At 44.1% G+C, this 22,136-nt stretch overlaps 1 protein-coding gene across 9 annotated transcripts in view; it reads left to right on the top strand.

The window, feature by feature from the left end:
* fgfr2 (fibroblast growth factor receptor 2) overlaps window positions 1-22,136 on the top strand; it is a 37,171-nt gene that overhangs the window by 4,979 nt on the left and 10,056 nt on the right. For 2 of the 9 annotated variants that reach the window (XM_080288270.1, XM_080288269.1), the window contains exons 3-10: window positions 4,836-5,093; window positions 5,417-5,491; window positions 9,441-9,610; window positions 11,274-11,397; window positions 15,819-16,009; window positions 17,095-17,239; window positions 18,960-19,160; window positions 20,649-20,787. In XM_080288270.1, coding sequence (XP_080144396.1) covers window positions 4,836-5,093; window positions 5,417-5,491; window positions 9,441-9,610; window positions 11,274-11,397; window positions 15,819-16,009; window positions 17,095-17,239; window positions 18,960-19,160; window positions 20,649-20,787 — 1,303 coding nt within the window. Of the gene's footprint in view, window positions 1-4,835; window positions 5,094-5,416; window positions 5,492-9,440; window positions 9,611-11,273; window positions 11,398-15,818; window positions 16,010-16,291; window positions 16,431-17,094; window positions 17,240-18,959; window positions 19,161-20,647; window positions 20,788-22,136 lie in introns of all 9 variants that reach the window. The other 7 variants (XM_080288272.1, XM_026191172.2, XM_026191174.2 and 4 more) reach the window with 7 other exon arrangements.

The raw sequence follows: 22,136 nt of genomic DNA, 5'->3' as shown, positions 1-22,136 counted from the left end.
AGGCGCACTGGAACGCAGGCTGACAAAAGTCAGCTCATGGTTTGGCTTGACTTTCATGTCGTCCCCGCCTGACTGTGTTCTTCAAAAATGCTCTGATCAGCATGGAGGCAGCGCTTCAAAATAGTCGAGCGGTTAAATAAATATAGGCTCCATTATGCATCAAGGAAGATTCTTTGATGCGTAGACAGGCACACGAATGGGATGGATGCTTGTTAACAACACACTAGTTGCTTTTCCACAGTAGGAATGTAATTGCTCTCTTGGCTTTCTTGCTGCATCGTTCCTGCTTTCACATGTACGCTGCGCCCTTTTAAACCAGTCACACAGTCGGCACATGTTAAACAAAATGGGATTACAGTTTTCTGTCTCAGCGTGTGCATCCGTGTGCGAGGTGTTGCTCATAACCGATCTGTAGCACTGTGCTATCTGCACAGTAGGAGTGCAGCTGTAAAAGTGTAAAACTGTCAGCTGGCCAGTTAATGACATGGATTGTGGGTTTAGATGTGTGGCGATGGCAATGGAACTGAACTCTAAACAAACACAGTGTGTCAGTCGGTGTGTGTGTGTTTGGGGGGGGGCATTGGGGTTTAATATACAGCTTTCACACAATGGCTTTTACTAGCCTGCCGTTAGCTGGTGTTAATCTTGTAGGTTGGAGTGCGTTATTTGCTTTGGCTTATGTGCCAGAAAATACCATGTCACTCCACCGCTCACTCTCACAGCTGTCTGATAAGAGGCTGGGAAGAGCCGCTACCTGTGCCAGCCTGTTTCGTCAGACCATCCGTGGCCTCATAAAAGTGTAAAAGGTCTAGATCACATTGTTATTTGTTTTTCTCCTTTCTCTCACAAGCTGAGGTCACATTTGTTGTTATCTGCGCATTATGAAGATTTTTGAAAAGGTTACTTAACCACTTAATTGGTAACCATAACGATATTATTGAGTTAAGGAACAATGCTGCGTTACAGGCAAATTTAATGTGATTAGGGTGATGCAATACATTTATATTGTACTCTTTCTGCCATTAGCCCCACCCCTCCTCAGTAGCCCCCCCGCCCCCCAGAATTACCACCTCAATTTAAAAAAAAAAATAAAAAAAAATAAAAATCAACAATACAAAGGGATCAAAATTAAAAAGAAAACTAAAACAACTCAAACTTGTCCATGCCACTGCACCAGCACATTGATTTGTTGTACAGCTTTAAGAATTAAGCACTCAATATGTTTTTCTTAACATAAAATAACTTGCATAAGACAAGTGTTTTTATAGTCTACTGATCTGACAGATTATCATTAGATTGTCGTTACTGTTGGCTTCAGCGTGTCCTTCATCTGACTTGTTATAATCTCAAGATTAATGCAATGTTTCTGAGGGTCACTACTGCTACATTCAGCCTAAGAAGATTGTTGTACATAGTGTCCAAAGGGCTAAAGGGGTCGTGTGGGGTTCAGGGAAGGCCTTGATGAGGGGGTGAAGGGGTGAGCGAACTCGAGGGGCTGTTGCCATGGATGCTTGCAGGAGCCAGTTCACGGAGCTGCTCCTTTGTCATAAAAAAAAAAAAGCAGAGGAGGGATTTGAATCTGAAAGGACACAGACATTAGAAAAGGGGTAGAGACAAAAAAGGGGGAGAAAAGTCCTGGGATTTAAGTACGTGAGGGGGTTACAGAGGAAGAAGAGAGGGGTAAAAAGAAAAGAGGAAGGATAAGAAGGGCAGTGGAGATGATGTGATTTGAGCACGTGTATGTGAGTGTCTGTGTTGGACTCCATGCATGCTTAGTGTGCGCCTTTGAGATGGCAGTCATTACATTTAGTCTTCGATCTCATTTTGCAGAATGAGGCAGGGAGGAGATGGGAAGATAGGCCTGGAGGCAAATGTGCCTCTCTGAAGAAGTCAATTCCTAAGATCAGAGAAAAAAAACGTTGCTCTTGCCTCTTACCAACATTTCTGTGGGGCTCATGCCAACTTGATAGATGGACAGATGGGCAAGCAGACATTAAAGGGACTTTGGTGAGAATCGCTTGCTGCATTTAGCCACACATACACACACACACACACATGCACATATATTCGGATTGTGAGACTTAATTATTGCCAGCAAAAGATGGTGCGACTGAGGATGAGAAGAGGGAGCGGGGATAAGAGGGGCTGAATCTGTTCCACCTGATGGACACTTGTAATGGCTGTGCATGAGAGGGAGAGAGATGGAGTTTGAAATGTGCTCCAGGAGAAGAGAGGAAAGTGATAGGACTGTGAGAGGGTGGGAAGAGGAGAAAGCTGCTTTAGAAAGAAATTGAGAAAAACGTGTGTGTGTGTGTGTCTATGTGTGAGAGAGAGAGGCTCCCGCCTCCTCCTGTTGTGCAGAAGGGGGATGAAACTTTGCAGAGATGAGAAAATCTGCAGTGAAGTGTTTCAGCTCTTACACACAAGAGGCTACAAGAGTCCATGTACACATGCTGAGAGTAAGTGTTTCACCGGAGCTGTGCGTTTAGATAACATGTTTAAGATTCAGTTCTGTATCTTTATTTTCTTAGTTTGTCTACAAGTTAGTTTCTGCATTCTGTGTGTGTGTGTTTACATGGGGTTAGATGACACAGGTTCCCATGAAAAATCAGGTATGCTGGAGGTGTCAACAGGTTTGGGAAGGGTCGAGGTTAGGTCAGCAGGGTCGTGGTGGGTGTGGATGTGTGTAATCAGAGGAAGAAGAGGGCAAAGCGGAAGGAGAGGTGAAAGAGCAGCAGGAGGAGGAGGAGCTGATGGAGGGGCACAGATGGACACAGCAGAGAAAAGAAAATGATGAAGACAAATTCAATCACTCACACACCAAATGGATAAATTCCTGCCCTTCCCTTTTCCTGTTTTTCCTTCCAAACTTGCGTACCCTTCTTCCATCGCTCCTTCATTTCCAGAACTATCCCTGTGATATAGAAAAAACCCCTCCAAGCAGTAATAACATCACACTGAATGCCTCCAGTGTGGAAAACCACATTGTAAAAGGTAGCAGAGACAGCTCCCATCAATCAGCACAGGAGCTCCACCTCTTATCAGACCACACACTCGGTGCCAAAGGGGGGTTTAATCACTTCCGGTTTGAAGGAGTTAAGAGGGAAAAACAAGACAATGCAGGAACCGTACCTGTGTGCGTACGTGCCTAGGGGCAAGAGGTTTGCGCACATACCTCAACTCCAGGCTTGTGGCGGAATGACTTTCCCTTCCTGTTGTACGTGTGTGTGCAGGTTTACGTTACATTTGACACAAACATAGGAAGCGCAGAGGTGTATAATGAGGGTGGGGTGTCGGTGAAAAGGTGCATTGAGGTACAGGAAAGGCAGGGAGTGCCGCTGCCTCTGTAATTACACATATCGGACTTCAGCTAAACGCTCTGCATATACCACCATCGCTGGCTTTTTTTGTACGCTTTTCCATTGTTGCAACTTTCCTCCCTCGAATCTTTTTAATCCCTCTCATTTTTCACCTTGTTCCCACTGAAGACGTAAACTTGTGAACATCTGCATTATAGAGAACAACACTGACTAAGATCAGTCTGCAATCGAGCTGAGTGAACACATACACGTGTGCATGAATGTGTGTGTGAAGTTTGCAACGTGCCCGGGGTGACTGGAATCGACTTGAGCATATACGGCAGAACCCAGCTTAGGTTTTTTCCTAGTTTGCTCAGCGTTCCCAAACTGTCTCAATGTGTGTGGATATGTAATCCATGATGATCCTGATGTAGAAGTGCAGTCTCAGCTATGGAAATTCAGAATTCTCTCTTTTTTTTCTTTTTTTTTTAAAAACATGTCGGGTGTTCATCTTGCTCCGTCAGTGCAGATGTACGAGTCTGAGAACAGTGTGTGCACACGCACTCGCAGGCAGGCTTGATTTTTCTCCCAGAAATGAAGAGTTCTATGCACTTTGGAGTAGAGCGCTGAGTTTCTTGCTCTCTGCCTTGGCTGGCAGGAGCTGAGGCTGTAGATCTGGCCGAGCTGTAGATCCTCCATGGCCATGTTGTGAAAGAGAACGACGACAAGAGAGATGGAAAACAGAAGAGTCAGGCTGCCGCCAGCTCAAGGTTTTTCGTAGCTTAGGTGCACAGTCAGTACCAGAGAAATGCCAAGACAGGAAAAAAAAAACAAAAAACCCCCGTCCGATCCCATCCCCGCCTCCCCCCTCCCACTTCCCCTGCCTGTCAACTACTTCCGTCTTAGACTTTTCTGGATGCTTTCCTTTCTGATGGGCAGACATTCTGGAGTTGTATTACCTTCCCTTTTTCTTTTTTTCTTTTTTTTTTAAACGCTGCAGAAATGTTTCTGCATTGCTCCTACTCACCTACACACACTGCTTGGCATCTGCACTGAAACAGATGGATGGCTGGGGAGGGGTGTTTCACCACAAAGATGTCCATTTCACAACTGTTCGCAAAGCTTGGATTGTTTTCTTTGGTTTTGTTTTTATTCCTTTCTCCTTTACACACAGCTATGGCCATAACTGCATGCACTGAATCTATAACAGCCAATCGTCTGCACACTTCAACAGATCTAGGTTTCCAAGGGTCTCATTTTAAATGACTGGGAGTTTGTAAAGATGTGTTGGTGTGGCGGTTTGAAACGTGGGCCTCCTCTTTTCTGTATTGCTCCTCCTGCATAAGTTGATTTAAATGCATCCGTTGGGTTTTTTTGGTGTTTTTTATTTCTTTCTTAAATTGCTTGTTTCTTCCTCTCCCACCTCTCTTTCCTCCTCCTCCTTGTGCACCCTCTTCCTTCCTCATCCTTTACCCCCACCCACCTTCCCCGATCCCCTTCGACCTTACCCCACTCCTCCCCACATCTGCTCTGCAGAGGCGTCGAACAAATACCAAATTTCTAAGCCCACGGTGTGCTCAGTGCACCCGGGGGAAGTGCTAAAGCTCAGCTGCCCTCTGCCAGGGACGGGGACCATCACCTGGACCAAAGATGGCAGCTCTCTGGGCAACAACAACCGCACGCTGATAGAGCAGGAGGTGCTGCAGATCCGTGACACCACGCCCAAGGATTCGGGCCTGTACGCCTGCACCAGCGTGGGCAAAGACACAGTCTGCTTCATAGTCAATGTCACAGGTGAGTCAGGGATCAGGCAAGGTTAGGACAGGTCAGGATGTGAACTTTAGAGAGAGGATTGGTCTGTGCTTGGTGTGGATCCAGGAAATGGCCATGGAGTAGATGTGGTCAAGGATGAACAGCCTGAAGCTCAATATATAGTGTGTGCGCTTGTATAACAACAGTAACTTACAATCATATTTTAATATTAAAAAAAAAAAATGCCCTCACGCTATTGATTCCTTTAAAACTGTGTTGCAGTGTTGTAACATGGAAATTGCTACATGTGTGTCTGTGTGTGGGGTGCAAAAAAGGATGGCAGTAACCGTGGTTACTCTGTGCAGATGCCATCTCGTCGGGGGATGATGAGGACGATACAGAGCGATCGGAGGACACTGGGGCGGATGGAGAGCAGTTAAGTGAGTATGGGAGGAAACCAAAGGGGGTATGAATGAGTTCGAGATGCTCTCCCTTTCCTCACCAGGTCGCGTAGATTAGGCACCCCTGAGCAAGATGCCTTAAAGAGACAGTAGTAACCCGTTTCTTCACCGATCTGACATCTTCCAACTTCTCCGTTCAATAATTTTCTCTGTTTCCTGACATTTGTTCCATCGTTAACTCAAGCTTCATTCTCCTACCAGTTACAGCTATGTCTCCATGACACTTTAAATGCACATTTTGGATGCAGAGAAGGCTAAAGCAATTAACTAATAGCATATTTGCCCATATCAAATAACAAAAAGTTCAGTTTAAGGGCTTTAAAATTAGCACATACCATGGTTTGAGTGCTCTAGTCTGTTAAATACCGAAGAGTCCCTAAGAGCATGTCAGAACTTAAGTGTGGGATGCTGATTGTGATAGCCAAATACTTAGAAAGGCTTAATCCCCAAGCGAAATAATCTACTTGGCTTTGTCAGAGTTTGTTAGCAGAAGTGAGATTCTGTGATTATGATTAAAGCAGCACAGACAGTGGATGGTCTTTATTTGTTCTGGGAGTGACACCAAACTCTTGTCAAATTGGACTTTTAGCCATATTGCTGCTATTCTATACATTAGTGTTCCTGAGATTTGCGTGCGCGCGTGTGTGTGTGTGTGTGTGTGTGTGTGTGTGTGTGTGTGTGTGTGTATTTCAGGCTGGACGCTCCAGGGGAGTGCAGGGATTCCTTACATTCTTCTAGCTTGTGTCTCACAGGTAGTCAGGCCTCATGGAGCCATCCTGTCAGCCATTTAGTCAGCTGGGCTCATCCATTATGAAAGATGCCCATCTGGACTCAGTTACCCACCTGATGGGTTTGTGTGTGTGTGTGCATGTGTGTGAGAAAGAGAAAGTTCTTTACCCAACTTTGTGGCGAGTATCTGGGATGTTTCTGCACGCGCGCATGTGCACGCTTGCGATCGCATACGCTCTCACGAAAAGGAGGCTGAAACAAAGTTGAGGGCTTCCACATCTTGTTAAACTTCTCCACAGGCGCTGCGTCTCATCGTGAGTTCTCCTTCTCCACTTTTGGGCTGACTGTAATTGCCTGAAATCCATTAAATATGTGGTGGTGATGGTTGGGGGGGGGGGAAGCAGAACTCGAGCAAGAGTAAAAGAAAAAAATGGTGGAGGGGAAAAGATCCAGCCACTCTGATGGTAATAAGCTGTTTGAAAACAAAGGCGAAGCTGTTCTGGCAGTACAGTTGCATTTTCTCGCCGTGTGTGTTTCTGAAAATTCAAAACCAAGATTATTATTAAAAGAAAGGGGGGGGGGGAGAGGGAGAAAAAGAGGCAGGGGAGTGGGGGTGTGTTGGATCAGTACCAACTCTTTTCTGAGCATGGCGTGGAGCCTTGGCCTCGGGCCGAGAAGGAGGAGGGTGGGCGTGGGAGGGAAGGAGAGTGGAGAGTGAGGGGTGTAGCTTTATATTCGTGGCTTTATTTTCTGGATCGGGCAACACAGAGCATTTTGTTTAAACTTTGTACAGAAGACTGACGAACATATGCTAGTGAAGAAAAGATGGAAATTTGTTTGTTTATCAGCGGGGGGTGGTGTAATTGGAGAAGATGCAGAGGAGCCTCTACAGGGATCTGTGAGGGGAGCCATGCTTAGGGTGGTGGATGGAGGGAAGGGGGGCAGGGGGGACTGATGTCATGATTAAGTTGAAAAGCCACGAGGAGCTTCGCTCTAAGCTCGGGTCTAAATCATCAGACCTGTATCCTGTTTACAGTTGTGTTGTTTAGATGATTGCTCACTTTTATTGCGTGTTCCCTTTGGTAAAAGTTGTGCATCTTTCGAATTTTTATAAGGGAACTCCTCCCCGTCTCAGTTTTTACTTTGCTTATGACATCATCTTCCTTGTTGGGTGGGACTCAGCTGAAGAAAAGTTGATGTCATAAATCTAAGCGAACCAACCAGGATTAAACAATGTCTGAATCAAAACTTGATGACGATTGATCTGCCACTATCTTTCAGATCGAATTAAACCTTCCTCACATGTGTTAAACATATGTAATAACTCTTTGAAGCTTCCTTCGTTTGTTGCATATTTCTTTTTTGGATTTAGGAAATCCTGCCATCATGAAAGGTTGTCAAAATAAATAACAGCGTTTCGGCTTGATCAAGAAAAACATTACAAATTGAATGCTTTTATATCAAATTTGTCTTGGTGAAGAACCCATATGAACATGGTAAAAGTTGACATTTTAGAGGTACTTTGATTTGACAGATTTTTCCAGCACTGGTACTAATTTACCATCAAGAAAAATCACTTGTTCAGCTTGCACAGATGAACGGTAAACAGGAGGATATTGCAGCTTAACAAGAAATCATTTCAACAATGAAATACTTCTCTGGGACACTTGCAGATTTAGCTCTCTAGAGGAGCTTAGAGAGAAAAAAAAATCTTGACTCTCAGTGCCTGAGTTAGATAACCTCAGCTCACCCCAGGCCAGCTAAGGATAAACAGCCGTGAGCGGGGAGCCGGATGTGCAGGGCTTTGGGGGCGGCAGGGATTCCTGGAGGCCAAAGCGTTTGGGCCAGCGAGAGTTTGGCTTCATCTGAGGGCTTGTTGGGTTTGAAGTGCTATCCCTCCGGACAGAGAGCATGGGAAACTGCACTGCTCACCTTTTATGTCTCAACCTCATCTTCTGACCGGCTGCCAGTTTGAGGTCAGAGGTCGGTTTTGAGAGACGGGCTCACGATGGGTTAGTCTCCACCTAATCTGTCTCTGTCTGAATGGATGGAGTGATAACAGGGCGAGTGTGCGGAAGTGAAGCTGGAGGAAAAAGAAGAGCAGTGATAGTGAGAGTGAGGAGGAAGATGAAAGGGGTAGTGACTAATTATAGTGCGAGCACTTACTGTATGCATCCATTCAGGAAGGAAGAGCGATGTTTACTGACTGTACTTTCCAAATATGCTCGACTTGTCCGGTTGTTTAAGCCAGAGAAATGATTGGTGGCTTCTGCTGATAGTATGGGCGGGAAGGAAAGAGAGTGCAGGGAATAGTCTCCTTCAATTTAAGCTTGTGTTTGAACCAGTAGCAGTCTTATCTTTGGGTATTCCCTCTGTTACTTGCCATATGAGGGGGAAGTGATGGTGTGGAAGACCGTTTGGATTGTTGTTTGACTTGGAGTTTCTCTTCCCCTCCGAGTCCCATCTGCTTAGGCAATCACCCTCCCAGGTGCAGAGAAAAAAAAGAGGGGCGGGGGAATCCAGCTGACTGAGTGACTGAAATTGTGAGAAAAAGAGGAGCTGACAAATGGACGAAACACAAGCACGGTGACAGATTTCAGTAGGAGAAATAACGGTTGTCAGTTTGGTGTTGATATGAATCTGGACAAAAGTATGCAGCGAAAACTCTGATATCCTTCGTTAAATGTGACATTCATTTTCTCCCCTGATGGCACATAATGATTTTCAAAAGGTGATAAGCGTCCTGGGCCCTGCTGTCCATATCTAGCCAAGTGACAGGCAGATAAACAGGGCAGCTATGGTAATTGGAGGAAGTGGAGGGAGGAAAAAAGCTGCTAAGTGGAATGAGATGAAATTGAATGTGATGGTCTAGTTACCCTCCTGGCAACGCCCAGGCACATTCTCCCCTTAGAGCCGATGTTTTTCCTCCCCTGCTACACCCCGTCGAGCCTGCAGGAAAAGTGTGTTTTTGTTTAGCTCTGTGAATGTTGAGCTCTGGTTTTTGTTCTGTTGGAGGGGGGGTTTGGGGTTCCCAAAGCCCTGGGAGTTTTACAAATGCTTCAGGTTTGTCTCTTCTTGCAGTAATTCTTCAAATGTACATGCCTTAGCCAGTCTGCAGTCCCACTGCCAAAATGTTAATGCCGAGGACATTATTAGGAAATCTCAGCCTCACTCAACACCAACTGTTCTCTGGTTGCAGGCGCGCCGTATTGGACCTCATCAGCAAAGATGGAGAAGAAGCTGCATGCGGTGCCAGCTGCCAACACAGTCAAGTTCCGCTGTGCTGCAGGAGGCAACCCCAAGCCCAAGCTGCGCTGGCTTAAAAACAGCAAGCCTTTCCGCCAAGAGGACCGCATGGGAGGGTATAAGGTAGGATAAACACTAATAGATCAGAATTTTTATTACTAACGTCAACTCACTTCCCTCTCTGGGTTTTGGCTGCTTTTCTGGGCTGCGGTTCTCATGGCCATTTTGTGAATTTTATTTGCAAGGAGAGCCTTCTCCTTTCAATACTTCCCTGAATGTCCTTTCACCCCTTTTCCACCCTTCGCTGGAGAGACGGGAGGAGGAAAGACAGAGGAAACGAGGGCAGGGTTTCTGGTGTGAAATTGGAATTGCTCATCCGTGCGCCTCTTCTCACCGGGATACTTTGCAGAGCCTCTCACTGTAACTTGACATGGTTCTATACCCCCAACAATTAGAAATGTAAGCACAGGACATAAGGGTTAAATGCTCCTAAACAGTAATGCATAGAGAAAGTCGGTAGCGTCAGGTTTGAAATGAGTTCACAATGTTGAGGTAACTCGATCAGGGAGAACCTGTCCCACTGGCTTTAGGTTGGAGACTTATAGTGATTCCAGCTTGTTATTCTTTTGACCTGAAATATGATTTACAAATGCTATAGCTGAGCTTGTTTATATTTAAAATTCATGTGCTGTGCATGTTTACACCTTTGATTCCAGGTGTAGATTAAACTGGTGCTAGTCTGATACGCAATTTGGTTACAGTTTGTTTTCTCTCCTTTAAATTCATCTTTGTCCCCTTACTGTATATGATGGAGTCGTACTGATGAAGTGCATTAATAATGCAAATGGACAGTTATGAAATTCATTTATGAAAAGACCCAGTGATGCTGAATGAGTCTGGGGCTCCTGGTTAATGACTTGTGGTTTATGAGGAAACACATTTCACTGCCAGGAAAGTTTAGGTGCAGATTAATGTTGATGTAGCCGCTAATGTTGCTTCCCGTTGGCTTTCAGCACACTCATTACAGCACGGACAAAAAACAGCCACGACGTGGCGGAAATGACACAGTCAAGCTGTCAAATCTACCGTGGACAGTTCATTTCTCTCTTTTTGTCAACAAAGGCAGGACAAAAGCTGTACCTGAGCCCAGCCCTGTAGTATAATCTCTCCATTGTGTGAAATGTAGGCCTGTACAAGCAGTGGCTACAGTGTCTCTTCAGTGTGCTGATGGAAACTCTATTGTCAACTCACACCTGCTGATGCCACACAGAGGTGAAGCTATTTTTGCAAATAAGTATGAATAACTGTATGTTTTTAAAATGGCTTTGACTACAGGATGGGGGAGACTAAATGAAATAGCAGTGGTTGACAGAAGAGGTAGACGGCTAACGTGGAAACACGCAGGGCAATGTTAGGCGTACTTGCAGTGTAAGTACTTCTTAGAGCACTCGGAACTTAGACGGTGATATAAACTGGGAAGCTTTCGCCATCAGGGTATGTAATCTGCATGAATAAAGAAAAGATTGTGACGTTGGAGAGTCATTTTGTTCAAATCTGACCTGAATATTGTTTGCACACCGGATCGTCTCGTTTCTTTAATGCTTCTTTTCAGATCCCCTCTGTCATGTGCTCCTTTTTTTTTTCTCTTTCCTCCTAGTCTTCACATTTAGCACCGGCTCTCGGTGTCTAATCTCTGCTCAGTGGCTCAGTATTTAATGACATGCACGTGATAATAAGTTGTGTGAGTTTCTGTCTGCGCATAACAAGAGACTGCTCCTTTACCCAGGTGCGTAGCCAACACTGGACCCTCATCATGGAGAGCGTGGTGCCGTCCGACAAAGGCAACTACACCTGTTTGGTGGAGAACGAGTTTGGATCCATCAACCATACCTACACCCTGGATGTAGTGGGTCAGTACTACACACACTTAGGCTCAAAGTACACCTGAGAGGCTAACAAAGGAGGGATGGAGGAGGGGGAGGGCAGTGGGTGTTTCTCACAGTGGGAATAGAGCGTCTTCTGTGGAATTGCCCAGGTGCGCTCTGGATGCAGGTGGAGGTCAATGAGGAATGTGGAAGCTAAAGATGAATATGTCAACAGTTTTAATATGGCTATCAATAATTTATATAACAATATTTAATTTGTGTTAAGTTAAACATTTGATGATTTTGAAACTACTCGAAGAATTGAGTGGTGTCTCACTAATGTAGAAGATCTTCATTTGGCCTGAAAAACATTTTATTGCTCTATTTTTTTTGCCCTCTGTACCGCTGGTTGTCTCACTATTCAGCAGTGATTGAAGAAAACAATCAGACTTCAGCACTGTAGCCAGACAGTGCTGACCAGCCAGTCGGAGCTCTGTTCCTTTTACGTTAACTAGTAGTTACTTCATGAATTTCTTTACAAATAATTTAAAAAAAATACTCATAACCCTCTCACAGACATATCATTGCATACAGCTGCTTTGATAATTCTTTCTTGATTCTGAAGAATCTTGAAAGAGCAGTTGTGAAACAGCTAATTGATTTTCTGCAGAGGAAAGGCTTATTTGAAGTGTTTTAGTCAGGTTTCAGAGCCCATCACAGCACAGAAACAGCTTTAGTGAAGGTTACAAATGATCTTCTTATGGCCTCTGACAGTGGACTCATCTCTGTGCTTGTCTTGCTATACCTCAGTGCAGAGTTTGATACTGTTCACCACAGTATTTTGTACTGCTCTGCAGTGGTTTAAATCATGTCTAATAAAATCCAGTTTGTTCATGTAACTGGAGAGCCCTCTTCAAACACTAAGGTTAATTATGGAGTTCCACAGGGTTCTGTACTAGGACCAGTTCTGTTTACATTATACATGCTTCCCTAAGGCAGCATCGTTTGATAGCATAGCATACATTTTCATTTCTGTGCAGACGATACCCATCTTTGTGTCTAGGTGAAGCGAGATGACACACACCACTTAGTTAAACTGCAGGAATATCTTAAAAATATGAAGTCTAATTTCCTGGTTATAAATTCAGATAAAGTTCAGGTTGTACTTGTGTTGTAATTGGGGTTTCCCCTGTATTGTAGGGAATTTAGTGTCTTGCCACAACTGCTGTTGTGATTTGATGCTGTCCAGATAAAATAAAATAGGTTGTTTTTGTAATTTGTCTTGATATGTCAGTCCCAACGAGCTAAAACAAATGTTTAGTGTCTATTTAAAGGATAGTTTAATGCAAATTGCAAGAAAAAAATGTTGAACCTACTCATGTTTCTTACAAATTGGCCCCTGATGATGTCATGAAATGTCAAATTCTTGTCATTTAGTACAACTTACAAGTCAGTAAAAAGATTTGTGAATGATTTTATCATCTAGACTCTGAGACAACAGAATGCTGGCTGAGCAGTATCACAGGGTTCAGATCCACCTCAGTCAACCCCCTTTTCTGACCTTTGGAGTAAGACAGCAAAGACTGTTTTTCTGCTCAGTTTGCAAAATCGATTGTGCGGACAACAAGGGGAGTGGGATAAAGATAGTAGATAATGTAAGCCTGTGTGCTTGTGCAAGCGCACACACCAACTTTGATCTTAAATTGGATTTGAACCAGTTCTCCTTTGGCCTTTGCTGCGCATCATAACTTATCTGACATAGTAATTCTTCTACAGCCTAGTCAGTAAACCACAAATAATCAGAATAGACATGAAGCTGCAGCTGCTTGTTTCACTGAAGAAAATTTAGGGTGCTACACTCATGCATTTGTAGTTTATGGTTCTAGCTCTGTCACTAATCTTTAGCAGTCATGCTGTAATTGCACGCTCTTTTTATTAGTGCCTCCATGGTAATGATGAGTATTATTTTCACTGTATCAGATTTAGATCAAATACCTGAGGGTTTTAGCACAAAAGTGAACATACAGGCACACAAACATGTGGAGGTCGACACACGGGCGCAAATGCTCCCCAACTAAGGCCCCCTGCTCTGCTTCGCTCTGCACTTAGCTCAAGCTCTCCTTCAGACTGCATATTTCTGTTTTTGTTCTGTTTTATTGCAGAGCAGTAAACCCCCTCCATGTCTGGCTCCACAGCCACTGCCCCCTGCAACCTCTTGCTTCATTTTACTCCATTATAGCTGGTTGGACAGAATGGAGAGAGGGGGAGAAAGAGAGAAAAGGCAGGGAAGCAGGGACAGAAAATGCTGCTCTTATCTGTCTTTTTTTTTAATTTTTTTTTTTTTTGTCCAAATGACCTGCATGATCAGCATGTGCTGTGCCAGTGTGCCTGCACATGTGATGTGACAATAAAAAGTGATTTGATTTGATTTGATTTAAAACCAAAAGCAGCCAGTTTGCTCTGGTTCAAGCTGGGCTTTGGAGAAAGGGTTGCAAAGTGACAGCCATGGCAAGTGGAGAAATGAGGAGTTAAAAGAGATCGGGGTGGCTATGTGACATTTTGTGGGTAGCCCTGTGTCCTCCTGTGCTGTGCTGTGTTTTTCCTAAGCCCCTCCCTGACCTTCAGGTCACTGTGTGCCAAGCCACCCAGCACCCAAAGTTCATCAGACTTGAACGATGGAATGCCATCTCCTTGTTGTGACCCTGGTAACAACAACACATAAAAAATTAATGCGGGGTTTGCTTCTTCGTTTGTTTTGATACAGAGAAACCTTAACTTTGGCCTATTTTTCTGTTGCTTACTGGAATTTTTTCCAAATATGTCTTCTGCTTCCTTCCTTTAAGTTCTTGTACAAGTTCAATGGGGAAACTTCTAGACCCATAACCACGCGTTACACACTTTCCCATCCCTTGTGTTCATTTACTGGAGACTTGACCATAACTACTACCTCGTTAACTCTCACCCTAACCTTATTCTAAACTTAAACTGACCTTTCATGCTAAATCTTTATGATTTATGCTATGGGAACTTCCCAAAGCCAAATCTCCTCCATGTGACAGCATGAACAGACTTGTGTCCTCACAACATCAGATCTAAGCGTTTATACACACACACACACACACACACACACACACACACACACACACGTGATATTCCTTTTTCTAATTTAAGAAAGAAAAGCTCCACAGCCTTTTATTGTTTGCGGGTTTCTCCCAAATCATTACGTGGCCTATTTTTCTCACACCACCACATATTCTGTCATTTAGTCTAAGTAGTCAGCTATGCAGCTCTAAATGCTCCAGCCAGAATTGGCACAGCTATAATAAAGTTTCAAGTTCATTTAAAGAAAAAAAGAAAAAGGAAAAAGTCCTTTGACTTGCCAACATGTTCCTCTGCGTGTGATTGTTTCACATTTTGAAATGGTTTTAAAGTTCTTTAAAAAGAAAATTGCCTCATAAAATGCTGTTCGGTATGTTTTACAAAGAGAGCACGAAATTCAAGTCGATCACCTCTCCCTGTTTTGTAAAGATCGAGAGGGTGCGGAGGCTCGTGAAGTATGGGAGAGGAGAGAAAATGGGGGCAAATAAAGAGAGACAATAAACAAGACGTGCTCTAGGAATGTGCAGAGGGGAGGAGGGAGGAATAAGGGGTGGGATTGATCTGATCTGACAGATGTCAAAAAGGTGGAGCGTGGAGACAAATGCAGACACATGGAAGAAGTCTCTACCTCTTAGGTTCTGCACTATCCATCTGTCGATCCCTTGTCTTTCCTTCCTTTCACCCTGCTAATTATTCCCCCCCCTTTTTCCCCCTCTTTCTCTCTAATTCCCAGCCTCCACGCTCTGACCATCCCCCGTGACGAACCCCGACACGTATACATACACGGGCACAAACGTATTCACTACAGTTACCTTCAGGCTTTGTTTTGGAAAGGCGCTGCGGCGCCCCCGGCTCGGTGATGTCACTTTGTGCGTGTGTGAGAGTTTAGTGGCAGCGGGTGGTTGCTGTCAGTGTGGGGGTTGGTGGGCTCTTCATAGCGGTGGTGTTTGAAAGGGGGCATTGTTCCACAGGTCTCGCTCTGGGCAAATGTTTGCTTGTAAAAGAATGCAGATAAGTCGAGATGTGAGGGCGCTATGAAGATATTCCGCTTTCCGAGACGGGCACATAGTTTAGGTTAACCCCCAATGTGCGCCTCGATTTATAAAAGTCCTCCTCTACCTGATTTCTGTTTACTAGAGCTAGATACTCCTCTTTGTTTTGTTTGTAGCTTTCAAGAGCTTCTTAGATTTACACATCGGGATCACCATGATTATACCTGCCTGGGCTGCTCGGAAAAACCATTCACACTCACAGTGCATAAAGCACAAATCAACGTTCACATTCTTAAACATCAGATTTAACTACGAGACTCTTAAAGGGAAGTGGCAGGCATTTAGACATGTTCTAATTTTCTTCTCTCTCAACAGAGCGGTCTCCTCATCGGCCTATTCTTCAGGCCGGCCTCCCGGCCAACACCACTGTCCACGTAGGAGAGGATGCCCGTTTCGTTTGCAAGGTCTACAGTGATGCGCAACCTCACATCCAGTGGCTAAAACATATCACTCAAAACGGCAGCCGCTACGGCATAGATGGACACCCCTATGTCAGAGTGTTAAAGGTAGGTCGCCTCACGTCCCCTTTTAGATTTTATTTCTGCGTAAACAAAAATCCTTCCCTCCGTTGTGGCGTTCTGCCAGTGACTCCAGGTGAATGTCAGCAGTCATATAAGGAACTAACTCTGTTTTTCTCCTGATGAAGTGCCAGGTTTTATCCGTGGGGATTCCTGCTTTCTCCTCTCTCCTGCAGATCCATATGCAGTAGCTGTAGTCGTGATGTTTGACTAATTCTGCTCATTCATTTGATGTGCGTGTCTAAGAATGTGTGTGTATGTGGATTGCAGCGTTCAGGCATTAACAGCTCAGACGTGGAAGTGCTCACACTCACCAACGTGACAGAAGAAGATGCTGGAGAATATATCTGTAAAGCCTCCAATTATATAGGCGAGGTCAGCCAGTCGGGCTGGCTGACTGTCATCACAGGTAACCTATGAGACCTGACTCACCTACACTCCCTCCCTACCTTCCGGTGTGGTTTCATAGGCTTCGATCCTGACTTGCTGTGCTGTGGTGGTCCTGCTGGTGGTCCCTTGGTTGTCCTGGTATCACAGTCCGTTTTCCCCCTTTATGTTGCGCCCTTGTGTAATAGCTGTTCCCCCACCCCCCGTCATTACCTGGGAATGGTGAGACCATGGAAGCACTGGACGAGCCCGCACACCTAGACATCAAAATTGACACAGCTAGCATCTTTTTTTCTGTGCGAGCTGTGTCAAGGTGATGCATGGTGTTGCAGTGTTCTCCATGCTCGCTCTGTGTTGTGCATGTGTCTAATGTGTGGTTTAGACTTGCCTTTTCTTAGCAGGTTCTGTGGGTGATGGGAACCTTTTGGGTATTTGTTTCTGGTGCACTTGTTCTGTTTTCCTCATGTATTTGGTGGCATATTGGGTTCCATCTGTGTCCTCTCCAGCCCCGAGTGTTCCCAACATCCTTTCCTCTAGATGGAACTGCAACGATGGATACTATCCAGCTCCTCTGATTTCTCTTTTGGTGCTGTGGGGTCTCATTTTTTTCTCTTTCTCTCTCCGTCCTTATTTCTCTCTTTGACTCTTCTACTTTCACCTTCCCTCTTTTCCTCCTCCTCTTCCAGACTGCAGGTGTTAACACCACAGATAAGGAGATAGAAGTTCTCTACTTGCCCAATGTAACATTTGAAGATGCTGGGGAGTATACGTGCTTGGCGGGTAATTCTATTGGGATCTCCTATCACACTGCTTGGTTGACGGTGCTTCCAGGTATATACACCCATGTACTGTCTTCTGTTTCTCTTTTCCCGCTCTCATTCTTCTCCAAAAATGATTGGATTGTGTCATTTCAATTATCTCTCTGGAAGGCAAATCCTCCCTCTGGAGTCTAATTCACACAACTCAAATAGCAGATTATGGCTAGGAGCCAGCGCGGCCATCATCCAAGGCAATGCACTGCAAAAAGCAGGGAGAGCTTGTATTCTATAATATGATATGGCCTGGTGAGCTGCTGAATGCTCACAGCAGATGACAGGGTGGTTTGGTGTGCTCCAGCAACAGTTCAAGTACCTGTAGACTCCAAAACGTGGGGAAGGTTTGCCTTTCTTCTGTCGCTCTTGTTTGTCTCCTGCTTCTCGGGGAAAGTCTTTGAGTGCCACAAAAATAGCATTTTTTCCCCCTTATGCCTCAAGCTGTACTTTACCCCCTTCTGGCTCTGATAATTGGAATCTTTTAAAAACTCTTATTTCTCCCTGAAATAAAGGTTGAAAGTTAAAGCTCAACACTCGCTTCACGTTGGCTTGACTTTCTCAATTATCAGAGCCAAAGCTTTCAACTTCTGCACAGTGAATGTCTTATGCTTGTGTGCGTCGTCATTTATCAACATCCTTTTTTTTTTAATCCTCTATTTTTGTCCATTGCTGAATGTCCGGGCTGTAATTACACATGCCAAAGGATGAGAAACGTAAAACTCATCGACGAGTTAGTTCCAGGCTAAACGGGTGATTATTGATGCTCAAGTTCCTTTCAAAAAGTACAGTGGGCATTAAATGTGACTGAGAGTAGCTGGCTGTCGGCAGCCCTCAACAGACAGCCAGTATTAAACCATCATTAAGGCTGTAACAAGATAATAGTTTGGGTTTTGTCTGTAAACAATATCGCATAATGATCACAAGCAGGCTATTTCCTCTGGGAGTAATATGCAATATTTATTACACTCAATGAGCTCTATCTGCACGGCTGGCGCCTTTAAGGCTGTAACTCCTCTGTGTGTGAGTGTGTGTGTGTGTGTGTGTGTGTGCGCTGTGGTTTTTGGACCAGCAGATACAAAGTAGGCTGAAGAAAGGTTCCTACATGTACAGTAGCTTCACCTCCAGCTGGCTGAAAGGCAGTTTGGTTGGCTGTACTGTACAAAAGCCTTGTTTGTGGTCTGGAGGCTATGCATTATGGAACAGTCTGTTTCTATAGTGTACACACACACACTCAAATATAAACTAAGACCATTTCTGACAGGAAGTTCAGGCGATACGCAACCATATAGGACAGCGCTTTCCCTTTTGCAATCTGAAGTGAAGCGTTCATTGTTCCACCGTTTGTGGGTGTGGGTTTGTGCTCGCGTGTCTCCAACATTAGCACAGAATGCAGACAGATGCAGGCCTGGTTGGACTGGCTGAGTCAAGATTTAATTGTCTGTTTAGACTGTTAAGCCCTGTACGGAGTTTCTAGACTTTTTTTGTTTTTTAACTAGGAATGCTGGGAAAAATAGAGAGGAGAGGATATGCAACAAAATAATTTTTGTTTAGATAGTTCATTGATGGTGATTACATTTATACATGAGTCACCTCCAGAGCATCTGTCTCTGTGTTTGTCTGTCTGATACCCGTGTTTGTCTGTGCAAATGGAGAGCACGTATGTGAGCAATCCTAGAGAGTGTTCCTTTAACCTTCTTCGCCTGACCTCACCCTCGCTGCCATTTCTCTGTTTTCCTCAGCCCTTGAGAAAACTCCTGAGTCCATTTCCCCAGACTACGTGGAGATCGCAATATACTGCGCGGGCGTCTTCCTCATTGCCTGCATGGTGGGCATTGTGGTGGTGTGCCGCATGAGGAACACTGCAAAGAAGCCCGACTTTGGTGGCCAGCCAGCGGTTCACAAACTGACCAAGCAGATCCCCCTGCGCCGCCAGGTAACAGAAAGTAGATAAAGAGTTCTAAAGGCATCTTACACCTCTAGAGGAGAATAACACACATTGCATACATGCTGAAAACACAAAACATAATAACAGACAGTCTAGATGATATAGTTGTTTTAACTGGGGGTATCAAACTTATCTTACAGGCCAGTTTAATCTCCAGTGGGTTGGATATGCACAGCCAGTGCATAATAATCTATTAAATAAACTTTTAATTACTGGTTCTTTTACAAATCGAACTATAATAATGCACTTTTTTTTCCCACATTCAGTCACTTTACTGCATTACAAAGAAACACTCATGCTGCAAGTCAAGCAAATGTGTCAGCATGGCTCATTGCGTTGATCACCTTTCTTTGGTGTGGTCCAGCAGGCCAGGGGTTATTTCTTTGTTAGTAAGAACGTCATAAAACTAATGAGGACTCCAACCTCTGGCTTGCATAAACTTAACCTTGCAACACACAATGCTTCTCCACTAAAATAAATAAATAAGCAGTAAAAAGTCTCCAAATTTGGGACCCTTTCTTTGCAGTTTTCACGCTTCTAGTCCAAGCGGCCAAATGGGATCGTTTTTGTCAGCTGTACCTTTGACAACCCCTGATATAGAGTAATGCTGAAAAAAATAAAAGCTGCATAGCAAATAATGAGAGGTGAGGGGAAAAAACATTGTGGCACAATCTGAGCTACATAGTTTTCTCTCCTAATGAAGGTGTTGCCACAATTTAAACAAACAAACAAAAAAACATGCTATTTTTTTGTTTTTTTTATGATAACCATTTCTTTTAAAAGACCAAAGTAAGGCCATGTCGTATAAAGAGCAACAGAGCTCACAAAGACTTGAGATAAAAAAATGCAGTAATCAGTTTTGTTTCTTTCTCACATGCCTCTCAGGGCTTTCATACATGGTTGATACACTTGTAAATAACACAAAGATTACAACTGATGTGGTATCTTAAAGAATCTACTTCCAGATCTCATTTAGGTGGCGTGCATTTTTGTACAAGTTAGCACTGCTGCCTGAAACTGCAGCCACAGTTTTTCTTTTTTTCACCCTGTGTATGAGCCACAGTTTTCCCTCAAAGGAAAACCAAAAGGTACAAAAAGTGTTGGATTACATTCTGCAGAGAGACTGATTCCTGTGTCAAGGTAAGGTTAGGCTGGAGGGAGGAGAGATGAGCCCTGGAGACGGTGGCGAAGCTGAGCATTTAACACATATTTATCAAAATTACTGTTGCTGCTCAATTAATCATCATTGAAATGTAATCTCCGGCTCTGGGAACGACTTTATCGTAATACCAAAGCCTTAAATGTGGAATTCCCAAATATACTACTTGTGCTGACGCGCCAGAGTTCCCAGCAATGTTGTTATTTTGTAAATAAAGTAGTCAGTCGTACATGCCTCAATTACTCCTCTAGTGATGCCTCGGAGCTCTAACTGATCTGTGAATCCAGACCGCGGTGATCAGCCAATCCCCTTTCATCCTGCAGGTCTCAGCAGACTCGAGTTCTTCCATGAACTCTAGCACGCCTCTGGTGCGCATCACGACACGGCGGAGCTCTGCACACGATGAGCCAATCCCAGAGTACGACCTTCCTGAGGATCCGCGGTGGGAGTTTTCTAGAGACAGGTGAGAAATATTCTTCCTTTTCCTGTCACAGACATTATCCTTCCTACTTACTGGTGTTTTTGTACCCTGAAGAAAGGAAAACCATAACTGATTATTTTTTCCCTCAGAAAAGAATTTGAGATTAGGCTCGTGTCACGCAAATAAGAACTCCCTGTTCTTATTTGCATGTCTCACCACTTTACAAAATGCCAAATAGACAATTATGTAAATCAAATTCAGCTCCTGCATAAACCAAAAAACACCTGAAAATGCTGATCTGCTACCCAGTCCTGCTTTCTTTTGAAAGGGGGTATTCAGAAAAACACTAAGGATTCAGAGCCTGTGTGCAGTAATTGTTTGATGGTATGCATAATACTTTTTTGGGGCCGTCTTTGAGCCTCTATCTGATTTGATCTCACCTGCTAAATGATCAGATTAATCATTTTTATAGGTGAAGAGTGCAGACTTTAATGACTAACTGTTAAAGCACAGTTGTGGTAACTGAGATAAAGGGCTGCTGGCTCATCTGTTGGTGCATTAGTAAAATGACCTGAACTTGGCACGCTGCACACCGCCTCATCATTACAACGACTGCTACGTCACACTCTCGCTCACCCGTAGTGACACACACACATGCTTCTGTTGGGAAGGAGCGAAGATGTGCTAATTAGTGGTTAGCATTCACAGCTTTCATCTGCATGTTTGGGCTAGGAGTGTTTGCTCGGTTTCATACCAGAGGAATTAGCACCGCTGAGGTTTCGGTTAGTCACAGTAACTACAGCCAGTGATAAGCTTTAGGGTGGATTTAAAAGGACAGCAAAGGTTAGAGCAGTTTAAAGCTGTCTTGAGGCCTTGCGTTTTGAAATGAAAAATGAAAATCCAAAGCTGTTAGTCTGAAAGGAGGCCTGTCTTTTGTTAAAATGAGTTGTTAAAAAAACAGAACTTGGATCATAAATAAAATTTTTTAGCACCAGTCATCAGTGGGGGAAAAACATTTCTGATGTCATATTAGACTTTGTGAGTGTGTGCTGCTGAATGGCATTCTGCTGAGGTTTGCTTTTTTTAACACTTAGACCCCCTTTAGATGAAGCAACCATAGTTGTTTTGTCTGGGTTGAATAAATGCATGCCTCTGTTTGAGTCTTTATTCCTTGCTTGCCATCCTACCGCCCGAGGGATCACGTTGGGCTTGCAGAAGGCTTAGGAATGCTAACGTTTGCAGTTTGTGTGCAGGAAAAATAACATTGATTATGTGTGGCTGGAAAGACAGACTGGTTGTCATTGAGTGTGGACAGACAGAGGATTGTGTTACTACATAAGGGCCACAGGCTTTTTTCATGTCCCAGTTTGAATATTTACATAGCCTGTACA

The sequence above is a fragment of the Astatotilapia calliptera genome, chromosome 13 (assembly GCF_964374335.1).
Source record: "Astatotilapia calliptera chromosome 13, fAstCal68.1, whole genome shotgun sequence".
NCBI classification, from domain to species: domain Eukaryota; kingdom Metazoa; phylum Chordata; class Actinopteri; order Cichliformes; family Cichlidae; genus Astatotilapia; species Astatotilapia calliptera.
This window is presented reverse-complemented; position numbering and strand designations above follow the sequence as displayed.